This window comes from Mauremys mutica, chromosome 17 (genome assembly GCF_020497125.1).
Source record: "Mauremys mutica isolate MM-2020 ecotype Southern chromosome 17, ASM2049712v1, whole genome shotgun sequence".
Lineage (NCBI taxonomy): Eukaryota > Metazoa > Chordata > Testudines > Geoemydidae > Mauremys > Mauremys mutica.
The window spans coordinates 21,844,459-21,871,152 of NC_059088.1; the positions used below are offsets into that span (position 1 = coordinate 21,844,459).

Here is a 26,694-nt window from a genome sequence, read left to right on the forward strand (position 1 = left end):
AGCACTGTATATGTTCAAAGCACAGCTCCATTGACTTCAGTTGCAGTTGTGAGCTCTTAGCACGTCTTCAGATCAGGTCTCAGGTGTTCTAAAGTGGGAACCCAGAAAATGAGGAAGATCCAGTGGGCACTTGTGAGAAGTTTTTGGATTAAGTGACTTACCCAGTATCAGACAGGAACTAAGTGGGAGAGGCAGGATAGACTCCTGTTCTCTAGGGTTACATTCAACTGCCATAAGCACAAAACCCCTTTTCTCCTCTTTCAGTCCTTTGTTTCATTCACTACACACCTTCCAACCTCTGCAACAAATGAGGCTGGTTCATACAGATGACACGGCCTCATTTGTTATACAACCTTGATTCATTCCCAGAGCACCTTTTAGTCTGTGCACTGAATGAGGCAGATATTCTGTGGAAAATATATTATGTGATCATGTAATTAAAGTCTGTATCATAATGTATATGCACAAGGGGAGTGAATTAAAGTTGCCTGTGCAACCTTAATTGGACATTATCTAACTTTTACATGCTGGACTTTGCAACCACAATGTTCTTTTGACATAACTTATTTTTAAAATTTATTTATTTAACTTCCTAATCTTAAACCAAAATAAGTAAACTGCAAAAACAGAAATTTCATCACATGGAGTTCTGTTGACCCCCCACATGGGTCATCAGCAAGACTGGCACCTTTAGGTCCACAGCATAGACTTCAGTTAACAAGACTTATTCCCCCCAGGTGACTAGCCCACAGAGAGGATAATGAGATGCACATTTTGGCAGTGAGTTTCACTGCTATTTAGTGGCAAGAGAGGTATGCTAGGACTCAAGACTCCTGAGTTCTATTGCAGGGTCTGTAGCAGAGTATGTTTCAGTGGTTAAAGACCTTTTTGCCCTATTTTCCCCTTTCCTAGTATGTCTCTCTCCTCACCCCCTTTCTTTTGTGCAGTCAGGTTGTTTCCTCCTATTCCTTCTCCATCCTTTGTGCTGCCTGGGTGCCAACTGAAGAAGCATTGAGCACACAGGAGAAACTATCTCCCTGTTCTCAGTTCTGGTGCCACAGCAGCCCTCTGGGTACCAGGAGGGGCAGTTGCAGGGACAGACCTGCTAAGTCCCTACGTTCCCTGCAGCCCTAAGACTGAGCATGCTTAGTTGTACTCTGAGAATGATGCATGGTCACTGTGGTTGACATAAAGGAGCTGTACGGGGGTGGTGCAGACAGAATCTTTGGAGAATAATGGAGTCAGTGCCTAACAAACCTCTGTTGAGCATGTGCAAATGAAGGTTTTCAGATGCTGATAGCCAAATTCGCTTGTTTTTTCATGGGAATGGCAAAAGACACATCCTCAACACCAGAGGATCCTTCTGGCAAATATAAAGTTCCTGCTACATAGCCAATAGGTGCTAGAATTTCTCAACAAAACACTGTAAGAATTTTTCTAACATGAGTAGAACAACATATTTTCTTTTTATCTCACTCTCTGAAATGGTGAACCATTTTATGCTGAAAGTTTCCTAAGAAAATTCAGCTTGAGGCAAACACCTGTCATGGAAAAATTTAGCCTGGACAGTCAAAATCTTGCAAAATTAACTGCAACTGAAAATGCCATTTTATAAGGGAAAGTGTTAGGCAACTATAACAATAGTAGCAAAACCAGCACTGCATGTAATAGTAACAGGCAATGGTATTCCCTCAAGGAGACCCGGTAGGTGCATAATAACTCTTTGAGACCAAAGGGATTGTGATGGAATATTTCACATACCATGTAATATTAGGATATTGAATTCAAAGGACACAAGATACTGTCTTTTTCACAGACTTAAGCCCAGCATGTAGGCTAGGCAAAAAAGAGTTACCATTCTTTAATTAAAAAAAAAAAAAAGTTTCTGAACTGAAGGGGCAAAGGCCTTACAGTATTTTAGGATTTTCTCAGGACTGTAGGGGTAGGCAACCTATGGCACGCACACACACTGCCCAGGTCCTGGCCACCAGTCCAGGGGGGCTCTGCATTTTAATTTAATTTTAAATCAAGCTTCTTAAACATTTTAAAAACCTTATTTACTTAACTAAACTATTGTTGTATGTTATATATTATAGACTTATAGAAAGAGACCTTCTAAAAACGTTAAAATTTGTTATTTGCACGCAAAACCTTAAATTAGAGTGAATAAATGAAGACTCGGCACACCACTTCTGAACGGTTGCTGACCCCTGCTCTTGTGTGATCCAAACGTGCTCAATAATTTTTCTGTATATTAAGGCTGAAAGTGAGATTGTGTACGGTGTCTCTTGGATGTGCAGCACATACAAGCACTGTCCAGGAGCAGGAAGAGGGGCTAAGGTGGCTTTAAGGTCACTTTTGTGCCCTCCCAGTACTGGGTTGTTCTAAGGGGCAGTGCAACCCTCAGCATGATTGTGGCTGCCATCTCTGACTGCCTATGGTTGGCAGTGCTGCCCAGAATTTCTATGATGCTGTGCACTGTGGTTCTTCTCCTGGCGCACCCCTTACACTGGGCTTGTGAGAGGTCCTGTGACAGTTTACCTGACCCTGAAGTAGTACCTGCGTGCCAAGGGAATTCTCTTCTTGTTAGCTCGGAGACTTTTCTAGTCTCATTACGCTGCCAGATCAATGTTCAACAACTATGCTGGGGGGCAGGAGAAATCCATCTTTGAAATTTTTTATTAGAACTACCTGTGGGATTTGGATGCCCAGTTCCCTGGACAGCTTTGAAAATCTCAGATGTGCAGACTAGTAAAATGATGATGCATGGGAGAGGTGGGTCTTTTGGATAATATATTTTAAAATGTGTTCAGTGTAACTAATTCAAATTGTGGAGGCTAAAACTAGTCACTGAGGAATCTGTGTGAAAAATTTAAGGTGTGTAAAATAAGCAGATCTTATTTGACAGCTACTTCTGTTTTTCTTCTTCCAGCTGGCAACCCTCTTGTTCAGCAGGGTGGACAGCCACTAATCCTTACCCAGAACCCAACCTCGGGGCTAGGCACAATGGTAACACAGCCAGTGTTACGACCTGTTCAGGTGATGCAGAATGCCAACCATGTTACTAATTCACCAGTGAGCAGCCAACCTATCTTCATTACAACACAGGTGAGTTTTCTGTTACCAAGTACTTAAGTATTCTTAAATATTTTGAAGCACTCTACATAACTGTACTTAAGTACTTTTATGTATTCTGTACTTAGTGCTTGTATTTAAGTACTGTTGAAGGTACCCAAATCATAAGTAACTTTAAAAAAAAAAAATCTGCAAGTACTTTTTCAAACTCTCCTGGATTCTGGTTCGTCCCCAGAAACCACTGGGTTGGGCACTTTAGGCCCTCAGTTCCAGCTGCCATGGGCTTTTTTCTGTTGTTCCTGCTGTTCCACCAGGCAGGGAGGGTGGTGGCCCTGCCCTTTTCATTTCTGATTGATCACGACAGGTCCAGCCTATTGGAGAGATGCATCAGTATAGGGGAGGGGGCAGAGCAGGCAGGCACATACCTCTCAGTGTCCTGCATTGAGAAGACAAGCCCAGTAGCTGCATACCCTGCAGGATAGGATAAGAAATGCCTACCAGGCACTGGGCATGCTCCAATGCTGAAGGGGCTATTGGGAAATTGGGGCCTAAGGAATTGTTTTGTCAGCTTCTGCCTAGTGCCACCACTGCCAGTCATTGTATCATTGATTATACTTCCTGATTCATTTCCTGTTGAGTTGTAAATATTCTTAGTCGTCTTCAATCTGGAAATATCTCTTCAGTCACTAATGGCGTCTGAAAATAAAGTGTTGCCGATTGTAGTGAGAACTTACTTCTCAGATGTTGTTGAAGATGATGGGAACTTTATTGAAGCACTTTGTAGTTTGTGCAAACCAAAAAGAAAGACAATTCACAGACAACAGAAGGCGTTCTCAGATTTCACCAAACATGCAGGTAAATAATTATTATTAATTAAATATGGTTCATTCCATTTTTTGCTCACTATATTTTCCCCTCAATTGGACATATTTATTATTTCTTGAACTGCTGTTTTGATGTTTCCTGAAATTGTGATTTACTAGGCTAGAAAAGGCCATAAATACCATATTTACTCTAATTCAGTTTTTTGTAAAACACAGGCCCCAAGCAGTATTTATGGTATGTTTTATACACAACTTAGCATTTGTTTTTCCTTTTGTATTTGAGCAGAATAATAATTACAAATTAATATATACATAGTTGCTCTGAATAAAATAAAATATTTATTTGTTTTTTAGAGAAGTCATGGAGAAAAAGACTTTGGATGCAAGCAAACTATTGATGACTTGCTCACAGCATCTGAGGAAACCCCAAAGTGAAAGGCCCCCTGTTTTGATACTTTTCTGCAGCAATGACTCTGATGGAGCAGTGTTCACAGAAAAAATAGACAAGATAATTCTCAATTTTATTAGTGATATGGTGACTCTGTCAACTGTTGAGGGGTGTGGCTTTCGCACTTTATTTACTAGAATTATTCCCAAAGCTGCTGTTATGTGAACCGAAAAAATAAAGATTAAACTACTGGGACAATACAACTTGGTTCTTGAAAGCATAAAAAACAAATTGACATCTCTACATTATATTTGCACAACTGGAGATGTGTGGACACTTCAGGCAAGAAACTACGTGGGTATTACCTGTCACTGGATTGACTACTAATCCAACAAGAGTCTGCAGTTTTAAGCTTCCAACACTTTGTTGGAACACATTGGTAACAATAAGATCACTTCTCTATTGACTCAGATCCACTCACCGTTTGATCTGGACTTAATAAAAATAACACTTGGCAAAGACAGTGTTAGCAGTTTTGTTAAAGCCTTCAAGCTGTTTTCAGGACCTGGAGTGTTGGAGGATGATGCTAGTAAACAAGTGGACACCCCACGTTCTGATAGATGTAGCCATGTGAGTATTGATGAAGTTTTGACAAGCGATACTGCTGACTGTTCATGTATATTTTACCACCACATATTTTGCCACTACACATGACTGTTTTTCATACACTCTGAACTTGATAGCAACTACTGATGCTTCTAGGGCTCTTGCCAAGAACTCTCAATACAAGCATCTCTTCAGAAATGTAGTGGGTAAGTGCTCTGTCTTAAGCAACACTGCATACCAGAGTTCAAAGAGTTCTGAGATTGTGAATGACACGCTTGGAAAAACAATCCCCAAACCTACCTCTACGCAATGGAATTCACAGTTCAATAGCGTTCACCATATTTACAATATGCCTGATAGAACGTCTCCCACTGCCAAAATTCTCCAACACAGCTGGAATTTCTAGGTGACTTGTTGGAGATGATGTCCGCAGTTGCCACTGGACTTGACAAACTTAAGGGGAGGAGAACATTAGTCTTTCTATGGTGTGTTTCTGCCTACCACACTTGTGCTAAAATCTAGACTTGACTAATTTTTTCCAAAATACAATTCTTGCTTGGTAGATAAAGTGAAGGAAGGCTATAGAAAAGGTTTGGACGTATTTTGACATTTGATGCAGCTGTGAGTAACAAAAGTGCAAAGTCATTTGTTGTTTCTGTGCTACACCGATTTTTTTAAAGTTGCATTGGCTGCTGAATCAGATGGAGAGAAAAATTTCAGAGGAAATTCTTTTTACATGATATGGTTTGTTGTGACAGCCTACCAAAGCCTACAGATCAAGCGACAACATCCAAAGATGCCACTAATTTCTACTGCTTTGATGATCGGGGGCATCTGACTCCCACTTAAGAATTGTTGGTATGCAACTCCTCAGTGATCCATCTCATGAATTTGATCAATTGAAAAAATATCCAGTAGTTGTTAAACTTTTTATCAAATGTAATACTACCCTGCCAATCATGCTCCAGTGGAAAGATTATTCAGTAGCGCTAGACAAATCTTTTTGCCAAGAAGGAACTGTCTTCAGGATGATACGTTCAAGAGTCTACTGTTGTTGAAGAAAATGACCATTTCATCAAATGAGCTGCTGTTTGTACATTATATGTATAAAAAATGATATAATGGAAAGGAAATTTTATTTACGTTTTAAGTTTTTTTTTCATTGTTGTTCCATTCTCTTTTGTGTATATAAATAAAGTTTAATCGTTACTCTTTTTCTTTCTCTTCAACTATGTGCTTATATTATTTAGGTAGTTGTTCATATATTGGCCAGAGAATACAGGCATTGAAAGTACTTGCACTTGTATTTTTTACCTATAAATGCATAAGTATTATTTCCACAATATATTTGTACTTCTAAGTACTTCTGTAATGATATACTTGTCACTTTAAATATAAAGTCCTTTTTATCAATACTTATGGCAACACAAGGGGATGGTGCTGGTCCATTGACTGGCACAGAGGAGCCTGGGCTCTTAGATCAGTCAGTTCTGTTTGTTAGTTTTATTTTAATAACAAACACGCAAACACCCTGTGGAAAATAGAGAATAAAAATGCTTGGAAGAATAGCCAGCCTTGGCTAATACTTTATATCAGTTTGTCACTCTGACAACTTCATATGACTTACTCTGACTAGTGCTGTCAATGTGAAAATTCTTCATTCACCTTTACCTTTTTGGGGTGGGTGGGAGGGGAACTGTGGTTAGAGGATCTTTTTGAGCAGATTTCTACTGGAAGTGAAATCGGATTTATGACTTTGCAAATATAGGGTCTGATCTAATGCCAACTGAAATTGATGCAAAGACTCCATACTGACCAAATACTGGTTCTGCTGTGGTTGCTGAATTTGTCTCTTCCACTCCTAAACATACCTAGCAAACCTTACAGAAGTAATTTAGGAAGACCATTCAGAAACTAACGCCACATTGTGATAGGTAAACATCACACTGATTATCTCTGTTTTTGGTTTGTTGAAATAAATATGTTAAAGATAATTTTGCCTCTTAAATGCAGGGATTTCCAGTAAGGAATGTCCGGCCTGTACAAAACACAATGAATCAGGTTGGAATTGTTCTGAACGTACAGCAAGGCCAAACGGTTAGACCCATTACCCTAGTCCCAGGTAAGAAGTGTAGCCATTGAAACAGACTAAATGGGCATGTGGTAGAAATCTGTTGTTTAGCATTTATCCAACTAAAGGAACATAAACTAAAACTAAAAATATTATATCTTGAAATTTGTTTCCTTATCTGTGTTTCCAGTAGCCCTTGAACAGTGGGATTTTTCTTAAGCACCTAAGCCCCTGGTGCTGCGAACACTTTCCTACTGTGAGTAGTCTCACTCACAGCAGTAAAGCTAAGCACACGTGTAAGAGTTTTCAGGATCAGCGTCTGTATGACTAAGAGTATGAGTCCCATTGAAAACTGTGCTACTTTGGAAAATCCCACCCAAAATTATTGAAAAGGGAAGAATATGAAAATGTAATTTTCACTGTCTGATGTTTCCTTTTGCATTTCACTCATCTTGGAAAGTGAAACTATTTTAAAAGGTGCTGAGCATTCATAATCTCCACTGAAGTTAGTGGGGGTTGTGGGAGCTCAGTGCTGCTGGGAAACAAGCAGTTAGATATCTGACACATCAAGTGGGAGAATAGGATCTAACCAGGTTTTCTGTTCTTTTTGAAGCCCCAGGCACCCAGTTTGTTAAACCAACCGTTGGAGTTCCTCAGGTTTTCTCTCAAATGGCCCAGGTGAGACCAGGTACAACCATGCCGGTCCGACCCACTACCAACACTTTCACTACGGTCATTCCGGCCACGCTTACCATCAGGAGCACTGTACCACAGTCCCAGGCACAACAGCAAAGTAAGTCCACTCCCAGCACCTCCACAACTCCTACTTCAACGCAGCCAACAACACTTGGACAGTTAACTGTGCAGCAGCCAGGGCAATCCAGTCAAGCCACTAACCCCAAATTAGGTAAGACCTCCCATGGGAAAGCAGTGGGAACTCAAGTGTTTATAATTTGATTTTCAAATATGTGGCCTAGTGGCTAGAGTATGGGAGTGGGAGTCCTGGGTTCTATTCCTGACTCTGTCACAGACGCACTGCGTGACTGTGAGCAAGTCACTTAACTGCTCTGTGCCTCAGTTTACCCATCTGTAAAATGGGGATAATCTTCCATGTATCCCAGATGGGTATGAGAATTAACTAATTCGTGTTTATAAAATGTTTTGAGATACTCAGATGAAAGACCCTAAGAAACGCAAAGTGTTGCTTATTTGTGTGTTTTGAAAGATTATATATGAAGCTGTTTTTAAGATTAAGGCGGATACAACGGAAATTAGTTGTTCCTTTTTTATGATGTCCAATAATACAAGAATGATGGATTGTTCAAAAGTAATGGCAAACAACTTTTAGAACAAATAATAATACTGTTTCTTTCAGCAAGAGGTCCAGACAATGTAATTATATTTAGGAGGTCAGAATCAAATACTGCAGCGAGATTCAGAAAAGGGGTGTGGATAATTTTTATGACAATCAATAACATGTATAGTTATTTATAGGACAAATCTCGTGTTTCATGGTGTAAGCTGATTGCTGGAGGGAGTCAGAAGGGTGTTGTCCTCCATCAACCCTCCTTGTACATCTCTGGTGAATCAGGTATTGATCACGGTCAGAGTCAGGATACCAGAACTGATGGACTAATGGTCTTATGTGGTACAGTAGATGATGGGGGACATGTTGGATCCATTGTCTGGTCTGATCTATCAGGATGTAGGACGTGATAGATGAGGGGTCTTGCCTGGTATATCAGATCCTGTGTTCCTAAAAAAATTTTTGTCCCTTCTGTTGGCAGTGAGCATTGCAAGCTTTGTGACTGTGAAGAGACCTGGAGTAACTGGAGAGAACAGCAACGAGGTTGCTAAGCTGGTGAACACACTGAATACCATTCCTTCATTAGGCCAGAGCCCTGGTCCCCTTGTGGTTTCCAATAGCAGCCCTGCACATGGTTCCCAGAGATCCGGTGTTTCAGAGTCGTCATCCTCATCGCTGAAAGGTATGGTCTGTGGCAGCCTTCTAGATTCTGCTGAAAGCACAGACTTTTAAAGATGTTCCTAACACTCAATTTCTGATGCAGAAAACAAGTAACTAAGCATGTTATCTAGATTGCATATAAAAGAGGAAACAGACATGTTAAACAGCTATACAGTTGAATTTCATGTCTTCATTGCCATAAAGTTTTTCCTAGTGAGTGTTCTCTATTTATCATGTGAGTTCCTGATTACTCTTTGTATTTATTACTGTGTATGCAGTGTTTATTGATGCACATGCTACCATTGTTAGAATTATTATTTACATATCGCCATGGGCGTACAGAGCTCTTTACAGACATGCAGAGGGGCAGCTTCTGTGCTGCTACTTCTGCACAAAAGGCACATCTCAGTGGGAATGAGGCAAAAGTTGGCTTTAAGCCACCTTTTGTACCATCCAGATTCTAGACTTCTGCCCAGGTTTGGAGGTGAGGACAAGGAGTTTGAACTTGATGTGGATGGGGGCAGGAAGTCAATGAAAGGATACAAGGAGAGTGGAGTGTGATTGGAGTAATGGGAGAAGATGATTTTAGCTGCAAGATGTTTATCAGGACGTTCTTAGGACACCAGTGACTGTGTTCTGGGGAATGCTGAGTGTGCAGTGTATCTCCTATGAGCTGTCATAAATCTGCACGTTTTCATTCCTCTCCTCTCAAGTTCTGTTAGCAGTTAACGTTATGACTCTTGAAATGAATCATTTTCAATAGGGCCAAAAGTTAGGTCCAAGTTTTTATTGAAATGTAGGGGTAGTATCAGATTCCAGTTCTGGCTTATCCAGTTTTTTATTATTGTTGTTATTATTGTTATTGTTATTACAGTCAGCTCTTCTCCTGTCCCCACATTTGATTTACAAGATGGTGGCCGGAAAGTCTGCCCAAGATGCAATGCCCAATTTCGAGTGACTGAGGCTTTAAGAGGACATATGTGTGTAAGTAACCATTCTGAGATGAAGAATTCATTAGTCACTACTGGTGATTGTATAGGGCAATACTGAAGAACAGTGTTCTCCCCCACAGAAGGGGCTTGGGTAGGACAATCTGATGGGGGAATGGAAAATCTGCCACAGGATCTTTAATAACTCGAGGTAGGCAGGACCTCATTTTATATCTTGTTAGAAAGGACTGTCGCTCCACTAGCACTGCCCCTCCTAGCACCAGTCTCACCCAGCCGTACTGACTTGGAGGGAAGAGCATTCACCTCACGACTTCCTGAAGGTTGCTTGGTGGGCTCCTATCCCAGCTCTCATGAGGCCCAGCCTACTTAGCTTGTGCGAACCAATGAGGTCACAGCCCATGTTGAACGTGTAGTGATATAGGAACTGTTATGTACAATCTAATCATTAGTGTGGCTTTTCTTTTTCCTGAAGTACTGCTGCCCTGAAATGGTTGAATTCCTCAAGAAAGGAAAATCTCTGGAACCTGAACCAAATATTCAGCCTACAAAGCCTCCATCTCCAGAAAAAACTGCAGCTGTTGCTTCACCGCCCTCCTCCACACCTATCCCTGCATTGTCTCCACCCGCTAAAGCTCCAGAGCAAAGTGAAAATGCAGGTGACTCGTCCCAGAGCAAACTCATCATGTTGGTAGATGATTTCTACTATGGCAGGGATGGTGGCAAAGTGACTCAGCTTTTGAACTTCCCCAAGGTTCCAACATCCTTCCGGTGTCCACACTGCACCAAGAGGCTAAAGAACAACATACGGTAAGAGGAATGCCACATGCCCCTATAACAATACCTCGCAGTTCTTGAATCTGCACATCTCAAAGTGAGTTACTGTGTCAATCAATTAAGTTCCAAAGCTCCCCTTATAGGGTAGGTAAGTCAGAAACAGAGGCACGGAGAGGTGAAATGATTTGCCCATGATCACACGATGAGTCAGTGCCAGAGAGCTGGGAACGGAACCCAGAACTCTTTTGGCTAGAACAGGGTTCCCAAACATTTTTCCTTGAGGCCCTCCTGCAGCTGCAGTAGGCACTGCGGCCCATTATTAGCACTTCTCGCTGCTTTCCAGGAGGTGCAGGGGGTATGACTTGAGCTGTTCAGGGGGCGGCTGAACCTTTAAATTATGCCCTCCCCACCATCAGCGTATACAGTTTGATAGTGCTCCCTCCCACCTCACCCACCAGGCAGGTGAGCCATCGTCCCCTCAGAGTGATCAAATGGGAAATCAGGCAAGGGGCTGTCTAGCATGCAGTGTGGCCGCCACGCATCTGCCAGGGAGAGGGCACCATGGAGCGTGCGCGGCCCCTCGCCTCAGCAGGGAGCAGAGCCAGCAAAAGGGTGAAGGGGCCAGGCAGGTGCCACAGCCAGCCCCCACTGACACCCTCCGCCTCTGCAGCCCACTGAGTGCCTTGAGCTTGTCATCTGGCAGCCTTGCCCCGTCACCCACCCAGCACCCTTGTGTGCTTCACAGGCACCCCCTGCCTGGGAACAGGAGAGAGGCTCGGGGGTGGGAGGCGCCAGTGTTGGGCAGAGGCAGGTGCTTGGGTCAGACCCAGCCATTATCTGTGATGGTCATTGTCCAGGAGGAAACAGAGCAGCACTGCTGTGCCCTGGTTACTGGGGGAGCCGCGGAGCTGATATTCCAGGAGGCCTGACAGCCATGGATTGTGGGTGTGGTGGCTTGGAGCGGGAACAGCCACAAACCCTCCAGCCACCCTGGGAGCTGCCACCTCTCAGGGCCAGCCCCTTCTTGTTCACCGCACAGTGGCTCCACGTCGTCTTCTGCCACCTGCTGGGGGTGCTGGGCTCCTCTAGCACTGAGCAGGGTCCATCATCGGCTGCCCCTCTGTCACTGTCTGCTTCACAAACTCCAATGTCCTCTCCAAACTCCACCAATGGCTGTGCCAGTAGACCACTCGGGACTGTCACAGTTTGGGAAACTCTGGGCTAGAATAATAGAATCCTGAGTCCTAATCAGAAATTACAGATGTTAAAAGTTCTAACAACTCACCACTAGTCCAGTCCCTAGGAAACCACTAAGAATTTTACTTTGAGCTGATATGCTTTGTTATGGCAGATGGAGAATTTTAGTTGTTGTTCTCTTGATGCTGCTTCTTCAGTGGGCAGTTAGAGAGCAGAGTCAGATGTATCCTACTATCCAGGGGCTGAATAAACTGCTGTTGAAATATCTCTGGGCCACAGAGTGAAGGACGTCATGTCCATCTCTCTTTGATGGAGGGAGTGTTGCCATCATGTCAGGCCTGGTTTTGGTAGGGTTAGTGAGAAGAGAGTATTTTAATACTATGCCAAAAATGCAGTTATTTGAGTTAGCTATTTGAAAATAAATGTTTTTGCTACTAGTGAAAGCAATGCCAAAAATAACCAATGTTAAAGTGTCTGGTTCACACCATTTCCAGGGTTGATATGAATGTGAATGTTTTTGCATTTATGTTCACATACTCTCTGCTCTCCTTCAGGTTTATGAATCATATGAAACACCATGTTGAACTAGATCAGCAGAATGGGGAAGTAGATGTCCATACTATTTGCCAGCACTGTTACAGGCAGTTCTCCACCCCCTTCCAGCTGCAGTGCCACTTAGAGAACGTTCATAGTCCCTATGAATCAACCAGTAAGTGGTGGTAGCGGGTGGTTGGTTTGTTTATTTCAGGATTTCAGTGCAAGTCTCTGGAGAAAGAGGTCTGTCCATTTTGGGACCATGCCATCATGATTCAGTTTGTGATGTGGGGTTACATGGAATTAAATTATTTTGCATGCCTGCAAAAGTTCAAACTAAATTGTAGTATTAGTCCAAAGCGATTTCATTGTCAAGACCCAAAACAATGATAATCAGATAATGTTTAGGTTCTGATATGAACCTCCTAAAGGAATGAAATTCTGAGCTAAGGTCAGGGGCGGCTCTACCTTTTTGGCCGCCCCAAGCAGTCATGTGCGGGAGGCGCCCTGGAGCCGCGGGAGCAGCGGACCTCCCGCGGGCATGACTGCGGAGGGGGCGCTCGTCCCGCGGCTCCAGTGGACCTCCCGCGGGCATGACTGCGGAGGGTCCGCTGGTCGCGCAGCTCGGCTGGACCTCCCGCTGCTGCGGACGGTTTGCAGGTCCGGCGGCTCCGCTTGAGCTGCCGCAGGCATGCCTGCGGGAGGTCCAGCCGAGCCGCAGGACCAGCGAACTGTCCGCAGTCATGCCTGCGGGAGGTCCACTGGAGCCGCGGGACGAGCGCCCCCTCCGCAGTCATGCCCCGCGGGAGGTCCGGTCGTCCCGGGGCTCCGGTGGACCTCCCGCAGGCATGACTGCGGCAGGTCCGCCGGCCCAGCCTGCCGCCCCCCCCCTCCCCCGGGAAAGGGCCGCCCCACGCGCGTGCTTGCCGCGCTGGGGTCTGGAGCCGGCCCTGGCTAAGGTAGATCCGTGGAGCTCTTATTGGGGGCTCGTTATATATTCTTTTAAACAATAAAACAAATCTAGTGCAGGTGAAAGCAGACTGAAGTCCTCAGTTTATATACATAAGATGTGTTTCCCCACACCATGCCCACCAGTGCCACCTTGTGAGATGAGAAAGTTCAGGTACTATGCCTTACTCAATCTCTTGTAACTTTTCATCTGTCTTAAAACCTGATGACTAGTCATTGTTTATACCTTTCTTTGGACAATGGTAGTCGTTACACATCTTGCATGCATTTTGTGGTTAGTATATTGCTAAAATATCTGTTACAACAATTTCGAAACATGCCAAATGTTATGCTTAGTAAAATTCCACTCCTTAAAGTTAGCTTTATTTTATCTGCAAAGCATGATGGGACTGTTGTTTCCACACAAGTCTTAGGTTCTTTCTTTGGTCTATTCTAAATGACAACAGGACATTTGTCCATTAGAAGCTTAGAATCACAGAGGATTAGGGTTGGAAGAGGCCTCATGAGGTATCTAGTCCAACCCCCTCTCAAAGCAAGACCAACCCCAACTAAATCATCCCAGCCAGGGCTTTGTCAAGCCAGCCCTTAAAAACCTCTAAGGAAGGAGATTCTACCACCTTCCTCGGTAACCCATTCCAGTGCTTCACCACCCTCCTAGTGAAATAGTTTGTTCTAATATCCAACCTAGACCTCTCCCACTGCAACTTGAGACCATTGCTCCTTGTTCTGTCATCTGCCACCACTGAGAACAGCCTAGCACCTTCCTCTTTGGAACCCCCTTCAAGTAGTTGAATGCTGCTATCAAATCCCCCCTCACTCTTCTCTTCTGCAGACTAAATAAGCCCAATTCCCTCGGGCTCTTCTCATAAGTCATGTGCTCCAGCCCCCTAATAATTTTTGTTGCTCTCTACTGGACTCTCTCCCATTTGTTCACATCCTTTCTGTAGTGGGGGGCCCAAAACTGGGCACAGTTCTCCAGATGTGGCCTCATCCATGCCAAATACAGGGGAATAATCACTTCCCTCAGTCCGCTGACAATGCTCCTAGTAATGCAGCCCAGTATGCTGCTAGCCTTCTTGGCAACAAGAGCACACAGTTGACTCCTATCCAGCTTCTCATCCACTGTAATCCCCAGGTCCTCTTCTGCAGAACTGCTGCCTAGCCACTCGGTCCCTGGTTTGTAGCAGTGCATGGGATTCTTCCGTCCTGAGTGCAGGACTTTGCACTTGTCCTTGTTAAACCTCATCAGATTTCTTTTGGCCCAATCCTCTAATTTTTGTAGGTCCCACTGTATGCTATACCTACCCTCCAGCATATCTGCCACTCCTCTCAGTTTAGTGTCATCTGCAAACTTGCTGAGGGTGCAATCCATGCCATCCTCCAGATCATTAATGAAGATATTGAACAAAACCGGCCCCAGGACTGACCCTTGGGGCATTCCGCCTGATACCAGCTGCCAACTAGACATGGAGCCATTGATCACTACCCGTTGAGCCTGATGATCTAGCCAGCTTTCTATCCACCTTATAGTCCATTCATCCAACTCATACTTTTTTAACTTGCTGGCAAGAATACTGTGGGAAGCAGTATCAAAAGCTTTGCTAAAGTCAAGATATGTCACATCCACCGCGTTCCCCATAGCCACAGAGCCAGTTATCTCATCATAGAAGGCAATCAGGTTGGTCAGGCATGACTTGCCCTTGGTGAATCCATGTTGACTGTTCCTGATCACCTGCCTCTCCCCCAAGTGCTTCAGAATGGATTCCTTGAAGACCTGCTCCATGATTTTTCCAGAAACTGAGGTGAGGCTGACTGATCTGTAGTTTCCCTAGATTCTCCTTCTTCTCTTTTTTTTTAAAGATGGGCACTATATTTATTTGCCTTTTTCCAATCGTCCGGGACCTCCCCCAGTCGCCATGAGTTTTCAAAGATAATGGCCAATGGCTCTGCAATCACATCAGCAAACTCCCTCTGCACCCTTGGATGCATTGCATCTGGCCCCATGGACTTGTGTATGTCCAGCTTTTCTAAATAGTCCTTAACCTGTTCTTTCACCACTGAGGGCTGCTCACCTCCTCCTCATACTGTGCTGCCCAGTGCAGCAATCTGGGAGCTGACCTTGTCTGTGAAGACTGAGGCAAAAAAACCATTGAATACTTCAGCCTTTTCCACATCATCTGTCACTAGATTGCCTCCCGCATTCAGTGAGGGTCCCACACTTTCCCTGAGCCCTTCTTGTTTCTAACATACCTATGGAAACCCATGTTGTTACCTTTGACATCCCTTGCTAGCTGCAACTCCAATTGCATGCTTAGCAATATTTTTATACTCCCTCCCTAGTCATCTATCCAAGTTAACACTTATTGTAAGCTTCCTATTTGTGTTTAAACTCACTGAAGATTTCTCTAAGCCAAGCTGGTTGCATGACATATTTGCTATTCTTTCTGCACATTGGGATGGTTTGTTCCTGCGCCCTCAATAAGGCTTCTTTAAAATACAGCCAGCTCTCATGAACTCCTTTCCCCCTCAGATTAGTCTTCCAGGGGATCCTGCCCATCAGTTCCCTGAGGGAGTCAAAGTCTGCTTTTCTGAAGTCCAGAGTCTGTATTCTGCTGCTCTCCTTTCTTCCTTTTGTCAGGATGCTGAACTCGACCATCTCATGGGCACTGCTGCCCAGGTTGCCACCCACTTCTACTTCCTCTACCAATTCTTCCCTGTTTGTGAGCAGTAGGTCAAGAGGAGCACGGCCCCTAGTTGGTTCCTCCAGCATTTGCACCAGGAAGTTGTCCCCAACACGCTCCAAAAGCTTCCTGGATTGTCCGTGCACTGCTCTATTGCTGTCCCAGCAGATGTTAGGGAAATTGAAGTCCCCCATGAGAACCAGGGCCTGTGATCTGGAAACTTCTGTTAGTTGTCTGAAGAAAGCCTTGTCTAACTCATTCTCCTGGTCTGGTGGACTATAGCAGATGCCCACCATGACATCACCCTTGTTGCTATCACTTCTAAACTTAACCCAAAGACTCTCAACAGACTTTTCTCCAGTTTCATATTGGAGCTCTGAACAATCATACTGCTCCCTTACATACAGTGCAACTCCTCCACCTTTTCTCCCCTTCCTGTCCTTCCTGAACAATTTTTACCCATCCATGACAGTGGGCGAGTCATGTCAGTTACCCCACCAAGTCTCTGTTATTCTAAGCTTAGTTGTGACCTTCCAAATTCATTTCACATAGGGATTACCAAATAGACTTCAGATGATGCTTAAACTAATCTGATCAAAAATGTATTTTTGGAAACAGTGCAGCATTGGCCTGGGCCAAAAGAAATGGAGCTTTTCCATGTTCTTTGATAACTCAGTTCTTCGTCGAGTGCTGTCCCCGTGGGTGCTCCACTCCAGGTGATGGTGCGTCCCAGCGCCCTTGATCGGAGATGTTTGGTAGCAGTGCCTGGTCGGGGGACACGCACTCAGCTGCTGTCTCACGGTCTCGTTAGAGTCTGCCAGAGTGCGTGTGTCCCACACCTTCCTCAGTTCCTTCTCAACCGTCCTCAGCTGAAGACGGGACTTGGGGCAGTGCTGATCCTCTTCCCTGGTCTCTGAAGGAAACAAATGCAAAGACATAGAAATAGTTGGTAACATCCCAGTTATTTCCCTTCCTTTAGAATAGTTACCTAGTTTAAAAAACAACAACAAAAGAACCCTTCTTTTTCCTCAAGTTTGTCTCCCGTTGAGACACTGTCCCCGGCATTCCTAGTGCAATAATGCCAGGGTCTTCAGGATTTAAGAAATGTGATTCCTGTAAAGACTCTATACCACGGTCCGACGGACACTCATGCTGTGTGAAGTGCCTCGGCGAGACACATGTCCCTGCCAAGTGTGTCTATTGTACCAGCCTCAAAACAAGGGCTCGTCGTGACAGGGACCCGCAGCTGAAAATGGTCCTGATGGAGAAATCCCTACAGCCGCCCATGGAGACAGGCAATAGCAAACCCTCTCCCTCATGCTCCCCAGCCAGGTCCAAACCAATCGGGAGCGCGGCTTCACCCTCTCATGCGAAGAGGCAGGAAGCCCAACTGTCTCTGTCCAGAGACTTTCAAAAGGGTAAAGGGTCTCCTGCAAGATTCTTACCCTCAGTGCTGACAGCGCTGAAGGCAGGCATCTCCGACCATCCCAGCACCTCAGCCACGGCTCCCGTGGAGCGCAGAGGCAGGGACCCTCCCGCAGGGTGCCTACAAACGGCCTGCGGCACCGGGGAAAGCAAAACAGAAGTCAGTGCATGCTTCTGAGCACAGATCACGCTCAGCAGGCTCACAGCCTAGGGAGCAGCAGTAGCAATTCTTAAGTCAGGACGACATCTCAGTGGCCCCTCAGCCTGACTCTCTGCTCCTTGACACACAGCGCTAACTCTCTGACCAGCTGCTCTCCCCACCTGACCTGGCTACCTTCACTGACAGCGAGCCTGATATGCAGCAGCAGGCAGAGTTCTCCACACCTGCCTCTTTGTCCTTCACCGGAATCTTTTGCGCCTTAGGTCATGGCTCACAACCACCAGCCTCAGTTTCCCTACTTTGCCGCCTCTCCACCCCCGTGGGCGGCACCTAACTTCTCTTATCCCATGCCTTGGCCTCAGTGGTACCCTGGCCAGCTCCTGCTGCAACTCGTCTTCATGCTGCTTCCACCAGACCACAATTACCGCTTTATACCTACCCGGATGTCACAACACTGATACACTCAGCATACGCGTCTCCAAAGAACACGAATGGGAATTGCATCCCATGATACTACAACAGCTCTTCTCCCACTGGGGCACCTTGTTGATAGACCTCTTTGGCACAATCTAGAATCACAAATGCCACCTATTTTGCTCCAGAGTGGGATTTGGGACTGCATCCCTAGGAGACGCTTTCCTCATCCTGTGGAACAACTCTCTCATGTATTCCTTTCCACCGATCCCTCCGATACACAGGGTTCTACACAAGATCAGAAATAAAGCCCGGGTCATACTTATTGCCCTGGCTTGGCCGAGACAGGCATGGTATAATTACCTGCTCCACATGTCCATCCGTCCTCCACAGACTTCCCCCCCAACAGACCAGATCTGCTTTCTCAGGACAACGGCCAGCTTCTTCACCCGCGGCTCCAGAACCTCCACCTGACGGCATAGTTCCTTCATGGTTCCAGACCCACAAACTAGCCTGTTCTGAGCAAGTCCGGTATGTCCTGCTGCATAGTAGAAAAGACTCCACTTGTAAGACTTACCTGCAAAAGTGGAAACGCTTCTCTGTGTGGTGCTGCCATAAACACTTGACACCCCATACCGGGACCCTCCTTTACATCCTAGACTACCTTTCGAAACTAAAACAGGACAGGCTCTTGCTCAGCTCCATCAGAGTACACCTCGCAGCCCTCATCACCTTCCGTGATTTGCTGGATGGATATTCTCTCTTTGCCCACCCCACAATAAAACGCTTTCTCACAGACCTGCAAAATCTTTACCCTGAGATCTATCCATCGGCAGCTGCCTGGAATCTCAACCTAGTTCTTTGCGGTCTTATGAAACCTCCCTTCGAGTCCTTAGCTACCTCATCTCTTCTCCACATGTCTATGAAGGTAGCTTTCTTGGTTGCTATAACATCAGCAAGGAGCATAGGGGAAATACGCGCTCTGTTGGCCTACCCTCCCTACACAACCTTCTCTAAAGATAAAGTTACCATGTGATTCCACCCTAAATTTCTCCTTAAGGTGGTGTCCACCTTCCACCTTAACCAACCGATATACTTACCTGCATTCTATCCCAGACCTCATGAGACTCCGCACAAAGCGGCTCTACATATCCTTAACATCAGACGAGCAATCGCCTTTTATCTAGACAGGACTAAACCATTTTGTAAGTCCCTGTGACTATTTATCTCCACTACCAAGAGATTGAAGGACTCAGCTATCTCTAAGCAACGCCTTTCCAAGTGGATCTCTGACTGCATCAGAACCTGTTACCACATTCAGAATGCCCACCCACCCGAAGGCATCAGAACTCATTCTACTCGAGCTATGTCAACATACGTTGCCTTCCTCCATAGTGTACCTATTCCTGATATCTGTAAGGCGGCCACATGGACATCTGAACACACATTTACCAAACATTATGCTATCACGCAGGATACCACGGCAGACACCATAGTAGGCCACACAGTACTGTCTACAGTCATCACTGCTGCAACTCCAAGTCCCACCAGCCATAGTGGGTACTGCTTCACATTCACCTGGAGTGGAGCACCCACAGGGACAGCACTCGAAGAAGAAGAGAAGGTTACTCACCTTGCAGTAACTGAGGTTCTTTGAGATGTGTGTCCCTGTGGATGCTCCACTCCCTGCCCCCCTCCTCTCTACTTTGAAGTACTATTCTGACTTCTCCACGGTAGAGAAGGAACTGAGGGGGGTGCGGGACGTGCACGCTCTGGCAGACTCTAATGAGACCGCGAGACAGCAGCTGAGCGCGTCCTGACCAGGCACTGCTACCAAAGATCTCTGATCAACGGCGCCGGGACACACCATCACCTGGAGTGGAGCACCCACAGGGACACACATCTCGAAGAACCTCAGTTACTGCAAGGTGAGTAACCTTCTCTTTTACTCCCTGCTCAGTTGGTATTGGTGATGACTTCCAGAAGATGCTGAGAATAGATAGATTGATTGATTTAAATCACATGCCCCAGATCCAAGAGGAGAGAACCAGTAATATTTTGCTTCCTTTAAAGGGATGATATTATCTGATTTCAAAGTCATTCACTGCAACCTTTTTATTGTGGGGGTTTTACCTGTTACTTTGCTTTTCTTCCCTGTTACAGCGAAGTGCAAGATTTGTGAATGGGCATTTGAGAGTGAGCCAATGTTCTTGCAGCATATGAAGGATACCCACAAGCCTGGAGAAATGCCCTACGTTTGTCAGGTATTACACACATTTTAAACTCTGTGCTTTAGGCTGTTTCTATGAAGTCCAGGAGGAGATCTGGAACTTTCCAACAAATCACTTAAGTAGGTGATTAGTTCCATTGGAGTTGGTGCTGAGGGAGCAGACACTAGTAGTTTGCATTGAGGGCCTGGAGATGGGTTTCTTTTCAGGAAATAAAAGCTGTCACTCTAGAGGAGAAGATAAGGCTCTGTCACTAACTCCATTACATCCCTAGTTGCTGTCTAAGCCTGAGGTCAGTGCTTGCATCCACTCTCAAGATGCTACCCTCCATAAATTGGCCCCACTGCTGCCTGTCCAGTGGGAGAAAGAGAAGAATAAGAAACTTATAAAACGTAACCTCTTTCAGAGTGACATAGGGCCTGAGTGAATTGTTCTATCTGACATACTGTGACTTGCTTTTCAGTAACTATCTATTATTCCTGATTGCACAGTTATTCCCTCTCTTCTTTTTAGATTGGATGGATAGTGTCATTAACTGCTAATTTTATAACCATCTGAAAGAACAGAATTCTCAGGAGAGATCTGTTCTCATAACTATTAATTTTAAGAGTATGTAGTCTCTTTAAAAAAATCTAAGTGGCTTTTTTTTTATTCTTTATGTGTATCCCCCAGTAAACCCTAATGTTCCCCCCCAACTCCTCAAGATACCTCTCTCTTCTTGTAGCCCTGTATTCTGAGTGATGAAGACTGCATAAGATTTACTTCCTTTCAGAGCTCATTACTCCTGAGGTGCTCAGGAACCATGGTTATGGTTGCCATATAAGAATCTACTTAGATTGACTAATCCCATTTTTAACTGAGAGAGATCACTTACTATTAGGTCTCACTTCCTGTTAAATCTCCCTTTCTGCTTACTTCAGATAAGCCCTGGTTAATTCAGTAACTTAAAGGGGGTGTAGGTTAGCAGCTGCTTAGATGCTTCAGTGAAAGTAACTATATACGATAGTGACAGATGTGATATACATTCCTAGATTACTTCCATGTTAATTGTTTGCATTTGTCATCCCCAGGTCTGTCAATATCGTTCGTCGCTTTACTCTGAAGTGGATAGCCATTTCCGAATGATCCACGAGGACACACGGCACCTGCTCTGTCCTTATTGCCTGAAAGTCTTTAAGAATGGCAATGCCTTCCAGCAGCATTTCATGAGGCATCAGGTAACCCAAGTACGGACTTAGATTTACAGTCTTTGCAACATTTTGATTAAAATGGTTCATTTTTCACAGAGACTTCAGTGGGAGTGGAGCACATGCTTAAAGCTGAATCAGGGCCTGAAACAGGTGATTGCGCGCGCGCACACACACACACACGACAACTGGACAGAAATTGGAATAAGTAGGGTTTCCTACTATAATTAGCACAAATAACTATTTAATGTGAGAAATCATGAGTTTTCCCTGTCGGTATTTGTTTCCAAGTTGTAATTAACAAAGATTGTTGGGGGGTGATATTAGTCTTTTATCCTTCTGGGTGAAAAGTTCATATTCCAGAAAATAAATTCCATCCCACAGACCACATTTTTTATAGCTGTTGGGAAGCTCTATTTCCATATCTATTGCCTAGAATGGTGACCTCTTTTAAGTTTGAGTAGTTCTGAGTTCTAAATTATGTAAAGTTAGTGCTTTTGGCAGGTGGCAGATTGACAACCCCAAGCCCTTAGTTTACCCACAGAACAGGTATCGAGTGTAGGCAATGAAAAGGCAAGCAGCTTTCACGTGCTGCTCTGCCAGTGTGCCTCAGCAGTGACTAGGAGAAAATCCCCTCTAGGAGAAAGAGAAGAGTTCATTTTTCTTGATCCTGCAGTTGTTGGTGCCTCTGCTGATAAAGGGACCAATTCATAGACCCAAGGCCAGAAGGGACCACTATGGCCACCCAGCCCGACCCCCTGCACAGCGCAGGCCACAGAATCTCACCCACCCACTCCTGTAACAAACCCCTAATCTATGTCTGAGTTATTGAAGTCCTCAAATTGTGGTTTAAAGACCTTAAGGTGCAGAAAATCCTCCAGCAAGTGACCCGTGCTCCATGCTGCAGAGGAAGGTGAAAAACCTCCAGGGCCTCTGCCAATCTTCCCTGGAGGAAAATTCCTTCCCGACCCCAAATATGGCGATCAGTTAGACCCTGAGCATGTGGGCAAGGCTCACCAGCCAGCACCCAGGAAAGAATTCTCTGTAGTAAAACAGATCCCACCCCAGCTAACATCCCATCACAGACCATTGGGCCTATTTACCTGCTAATAATTGCCAAGGTGGAGGTGATTTTATGATGTGGACACTTTACCCACTGGAAATTGAACAAAGGCCACGAGTAACTACTTTTTCAAATGTCACCTAAACTTGGCTGGACTTGAGATGAAGGGAATAAAAAGAAGAGAAGCCATTGTTTTGGTTTCTTTAAATAAATAAAATAAATCACCCAAGAACCTTCTCTTTTTGCTTCCACTCTCCAAAATTAAATATATTTCATTTTTATTTTGCTTTAGAAGAAGAGTGTTTATCACTGTAACAAGTGTCGTCTGCAATTCCTATTTGCCAAGGATAAAATTGAACACAAGCTGCAGCACCACAAAACTTTCCGAAAGCCCAAACAGCTAGAAGGACTGAAACCTGGAACCAAGGTAAGGGATCCAAGCTAGACAGCAGCCCTCGTTCCTCCTCCTCCATTTTCTCAGAAGTATATCAACACTATCAATATGTACCTCCTAAAAATTCCAACAGCATTTTTCTACCAGTTTTTACTAGATGCCATAAAACAGCTGTTTGCAGAATGTGGATCACTTCAAATCTACACTTGTTGGAACAGACTGATTCCACCTGCCATTCCATGTTAAATTGAGCAGACAATTGCAAAGCTGAGGAGCAGAGATCAGGAGTGGGGCAGCACGTGTCTTAAGATATGCAAAGCTGAGGTATAGCCTGTATCTGTCATTTGCTGCAGGTTACAATTAGAGCATCTAGAGGACAGCCGCGGACGGTGCCAGTATCTTCGAATGATGCGCCACAGGGCACCTTGCAGGAAGCCACTCCACTGACGACTTCCTCAGACCCCCAGCCCATCTTCCTGTACCCACCCGTCCAGAGGAACATCCAGAAGAGAGCAGTCAAGAAAATGTCAGAACTTCTTGCTAAGTTTCAAATTAAAAGGTTGTTAAAGAAAATGCAGTCAGCTATGTTATGCCACCATTGATGGCAGACTGCTCCTCGGCACTGTGCAGTTTCGGCTTGTTCACTGCCAGGAAGAACTATCATGCCAGGAGAAGCCAGCTTTCCACAAGACCAGGATTAAGTCAAATTATTAAAACAGTTGTTTTTTTTAAAAATTTTCTCTTTTGTGGGGTTTTCCCTGTAGAGAGCCCAGAGGAGCCTCTCTCTTTCTCTTCCCCCTCTCATCCTGTCTTCCTCAGAGGTCCCACACTGCAGCCTTAATTTTTCTGGTTAGGGCAGTCCACTGCATTTGAGTACATGGCATAAGAGTGATTCCTTAATGAGGTGTCACAAATGGGGAAACTAAAGCCTAACACTAAGACGATTTATATAGCTAGGGCTGAAAGTATAGGTCAGAGGAGATTATTTTGACTGCATTTTTTTTTCTGGAAGTTTGCCTCTGCCAATGACAGTCTTCACTGTTTGCTGATTAGCTTTGTCTTTTGTGTCTGAGAGGGTTTGTAGTAACAGGAATTGTAACTCCACGAGGTATCTGTACAGCCAATGATGAGAATGTCCCCTTTCATCTGCAGGAGTGTCCTGGGGAGGCAGACGTGCTTGGAATGCAGCTTCGAAATCCCAGATTTCCCAAACCACTTTCCTACCTACGTCCACTGTTCGCTGTGTCGTTATAGCACTTGCTGCTCCAGAGCATATGCCAACCATATGATCAAGTAGGTGTAAAAGGACTCTCTAGAAAAGTAAACCTGTCTAATACACTGGAACCTCACCCCATCCCTTTTGATTGTCATTCTCTTTTACCGGGGCATCAGTAAGTTCCAGTTCACTAAAAGTGGGTTATAGAGTAGCGTGCATGTGGTTTGTATCAACGCAGAGGGTGGTAATGGGTTTCTTTGTACACCTGTCTAAATGAGATGAGAGAACAGTTGAGGGCAAATGCTGGACGAGGATTAATCTCAGTGGATTTCAGTTCACATGAGGGACATATACACACACACACGCACCCCAACGCCTTTTAATTTGCCAGCCACCTCGAAATATCCCGTCTAACTTTTGCAGCCGCCCTCCCCATTCAGAATCAGGATTTGGTGATCCTGCTCTAGACCATTGGTCGTAAATACCTCTCCAAGTTCTTAAGCATGAGTGACTGTGGCAAATAACACATTACTAGGTAAGAACTCTGGTTCTTACCATTAACTGCCCTCTGGTGCAAATCGCTGAGAGCTGTGGGTTTCAGAGCAGAGATATTGCTGTCTTGTGATCAAAAATGAGTTCATGCTACATTCACACAAGCCTACAGATCCTAGAAAACGATGGATGCAGCACAGTTGCCCCCAGAGCCAGGGTCAAGCAGTTTAATCAGGGATAGGAATCCCATTCCTCTGAAACCTTAATTGAAAGATAGGGAAACTTGCAACAGAATGATTCTAAAATAGGATCAGATTTCTCTGAATAAGTGTGCATGATTTTTTGTCTGGCTTAAATATGCAGAATAATCCTGAGACTCTAATAAATATCCTTGTTTTTTATCTTGCAGCAACCACGTTCCTCGGAAGAGTCCAAAATACTTGGCCTTGTTTAAAAACTATACTGCCTGGTAATGCCAAGCTTGATTACATCTTATTTTAATTTCCTAACCATCTAAAGTGATTTATATTCTGATCTTCTAACTCTGTCATCTTCTGTAATTATCCACTTTCTCAAGAAGATCCAAATTTTTTTTTCTGTAATAGCAAAAAAGTGTTTAAACAGAGCACAAGATCCTGGGTCATATTTTACCCTCAATAACCTGCAACTCCTAATGACTTCTTAGGGCAGGTCTACACTACAGCCCGGATCGATGCTCTGAGATCGATCCACCAGCAGTCGATTTAGTGGGTCTAGTGAAGACCCACCAAATCGACAGCAGATCGCTCTCCAGTCGACCCCTGTACTCTACCCCCGACGAGAAGAGTAAGTAAGTCAATGGGAGAGTTTCTCGTGTAGACCCCACAGTAACTCGACCTAAGGTATGTCAACTCCAGCTATGTTATTCATGTAGCTGAAGTTGCGTAGCGTAGATTGACTTACCGCAGTAGTGTAGACATACCCTTAGTGTGAGCTAACTTCATGTGGCACATAATGGGAAATGCACTTATGCAGTTGAAGGCAGAATTTGGTCATAAGAATGTAAGAATGGCCATACTATCCCAGACAAGTATCTAGTCTTTCAATAGTGGCCAGTGCCAGAAGCTTCAGAAGGAGAGAACAGAACAAGGCACCGAGTGATCCACACCCTGTCATCCAGTCCCAACTTCTTTTAGGACAGCCAGAGCATGAGATTGCATCCCTGACCCTCTTAGTTAATAGCCATCGATGGATCTATCCTCCAGGAACTTTATCTAATTCTTTTTTTAATCCAGTTATATTTTTGGTCTTTACAACATCCCCTGGCAATGACTTCCCCAGGCTGACTGTGTGGTGTGTGAAGAAGTACTTCCTTATGCTTGTTTTAAAGCTGCTGCCTATTACTGACCCCTGGTTCTTGTCTGAAGGGGTGAATAACACGTCCTTATATGCTTTCTCCACACGATTCATGATTTTCTAAACCTCTATCATATCTCCCTTCAGTTGTCTCTTTTCCAAGCTGAACAGTCCCATCTTTTTAATCTCTCCTCATATGGAAGCTGTTCCATCCCCCTAATAATTTTTGTTGCCCTTCTGTGTACTTTTTCCAATTCTAATCTATCTTTTTTGAGATGGGATGACCATAACTGCACGCAGTATTCAAAGTATGGGCCCACCATGTTTTTATATATGGTGGTATTATGATATTTTTTTGTCTTATTATCTATCCCTTTTCTGATGGCTCCCAACATTCTGTTAGGTTTTTTGACTGGCACACATTGAAGAGATGTTTTCAGAGAATTATCCACGATAACTCCAAGATTGGTTTCTTGTGTGGTAACAGCTAATTTAGATGCCATCATTTTGTATGTATACTTGGAATTGTGTCTTCCAGTGTGCATTACTTTGCATTTATCAGCATTGAATATCATCTGCCATTTTGTTGCCCAGTCACCCAGTTTTGTGAGATCCCTTTGTAACTCTTTGCAGTCTGCTTTGGACCTAACTGTCTGGAGTAATTTTGTATCATCTGAAAACTTTGCCAACTCACTGTTCTACTGTCTTTTCCTAATCATTTATGACTGTTAAAAAGCACTAGTCC

General features: G+C 44.5%; 1 protein-coding gene across 8 annotated transcripts in view; it reads left to right on the forward strand.

Moving 5' to 3' along the window:
- Positions 1–26,694, forward strand: part of POGZ (pogo transposable element derived with ZNF domain) — a 65,762-nt gene that overhangs the window by 33,420 nt on the left and 5,648 nt on the right. For 4 of the 8 annotated variants that reach the window (XM_044991986.1, XM_044991984.1, XM_044991990.1 and 1 more), the window contains 13 exons: positions 2,933–3,108; positions 6,907–7,015; positions 7,578–7,871; positions 8,752–8,952; positions 9,805–9,914; positions 10,353–10,687; positions 12,406–12,560; positions 20,198–20,298; positions 21,333–21,488; positions 22,805–22,939; positions 23,260–23,432; positions 24,059–24,199; positions 25,024–25,083. In XM_044991986.1, coding sequence (XP_044847921.1) covers positions 2,933–3,108; positions 6,907–7,015; positions 7,578–7,871; positions 8,752–8,952; positions 9,805–9,914; positions 10,353–10,687; positions 12,406–12,560; positions 20,198–20,298; positions 21,333–21,488; positions 22,805–22,939; positions 23,260–23,432; positions 24,059–24,199; positions 25,024–25,083 — 2,146 coding nt within the window. The remainder of the gene's footprint in view (positions 1–2,932; positions 3,109–6,906; positions 7,016–7,577; positions 7,872–8,751; positions 8,953–9,804; positions 9,915–10,352; positions 10,688–12,405; positions 12,561–20,197; positions 20,299–21,332; positions 21,489–22,804; positions 22,940–23,259; positions 23,433–24,058; positions 24,200–25,023; positions 25,084–26,694) is intronic. The other 4 variants (XM_044991987.1, XM_044991991.1, XM_044991988.1 and 1 more) reach the window with 3 other exon arrangements.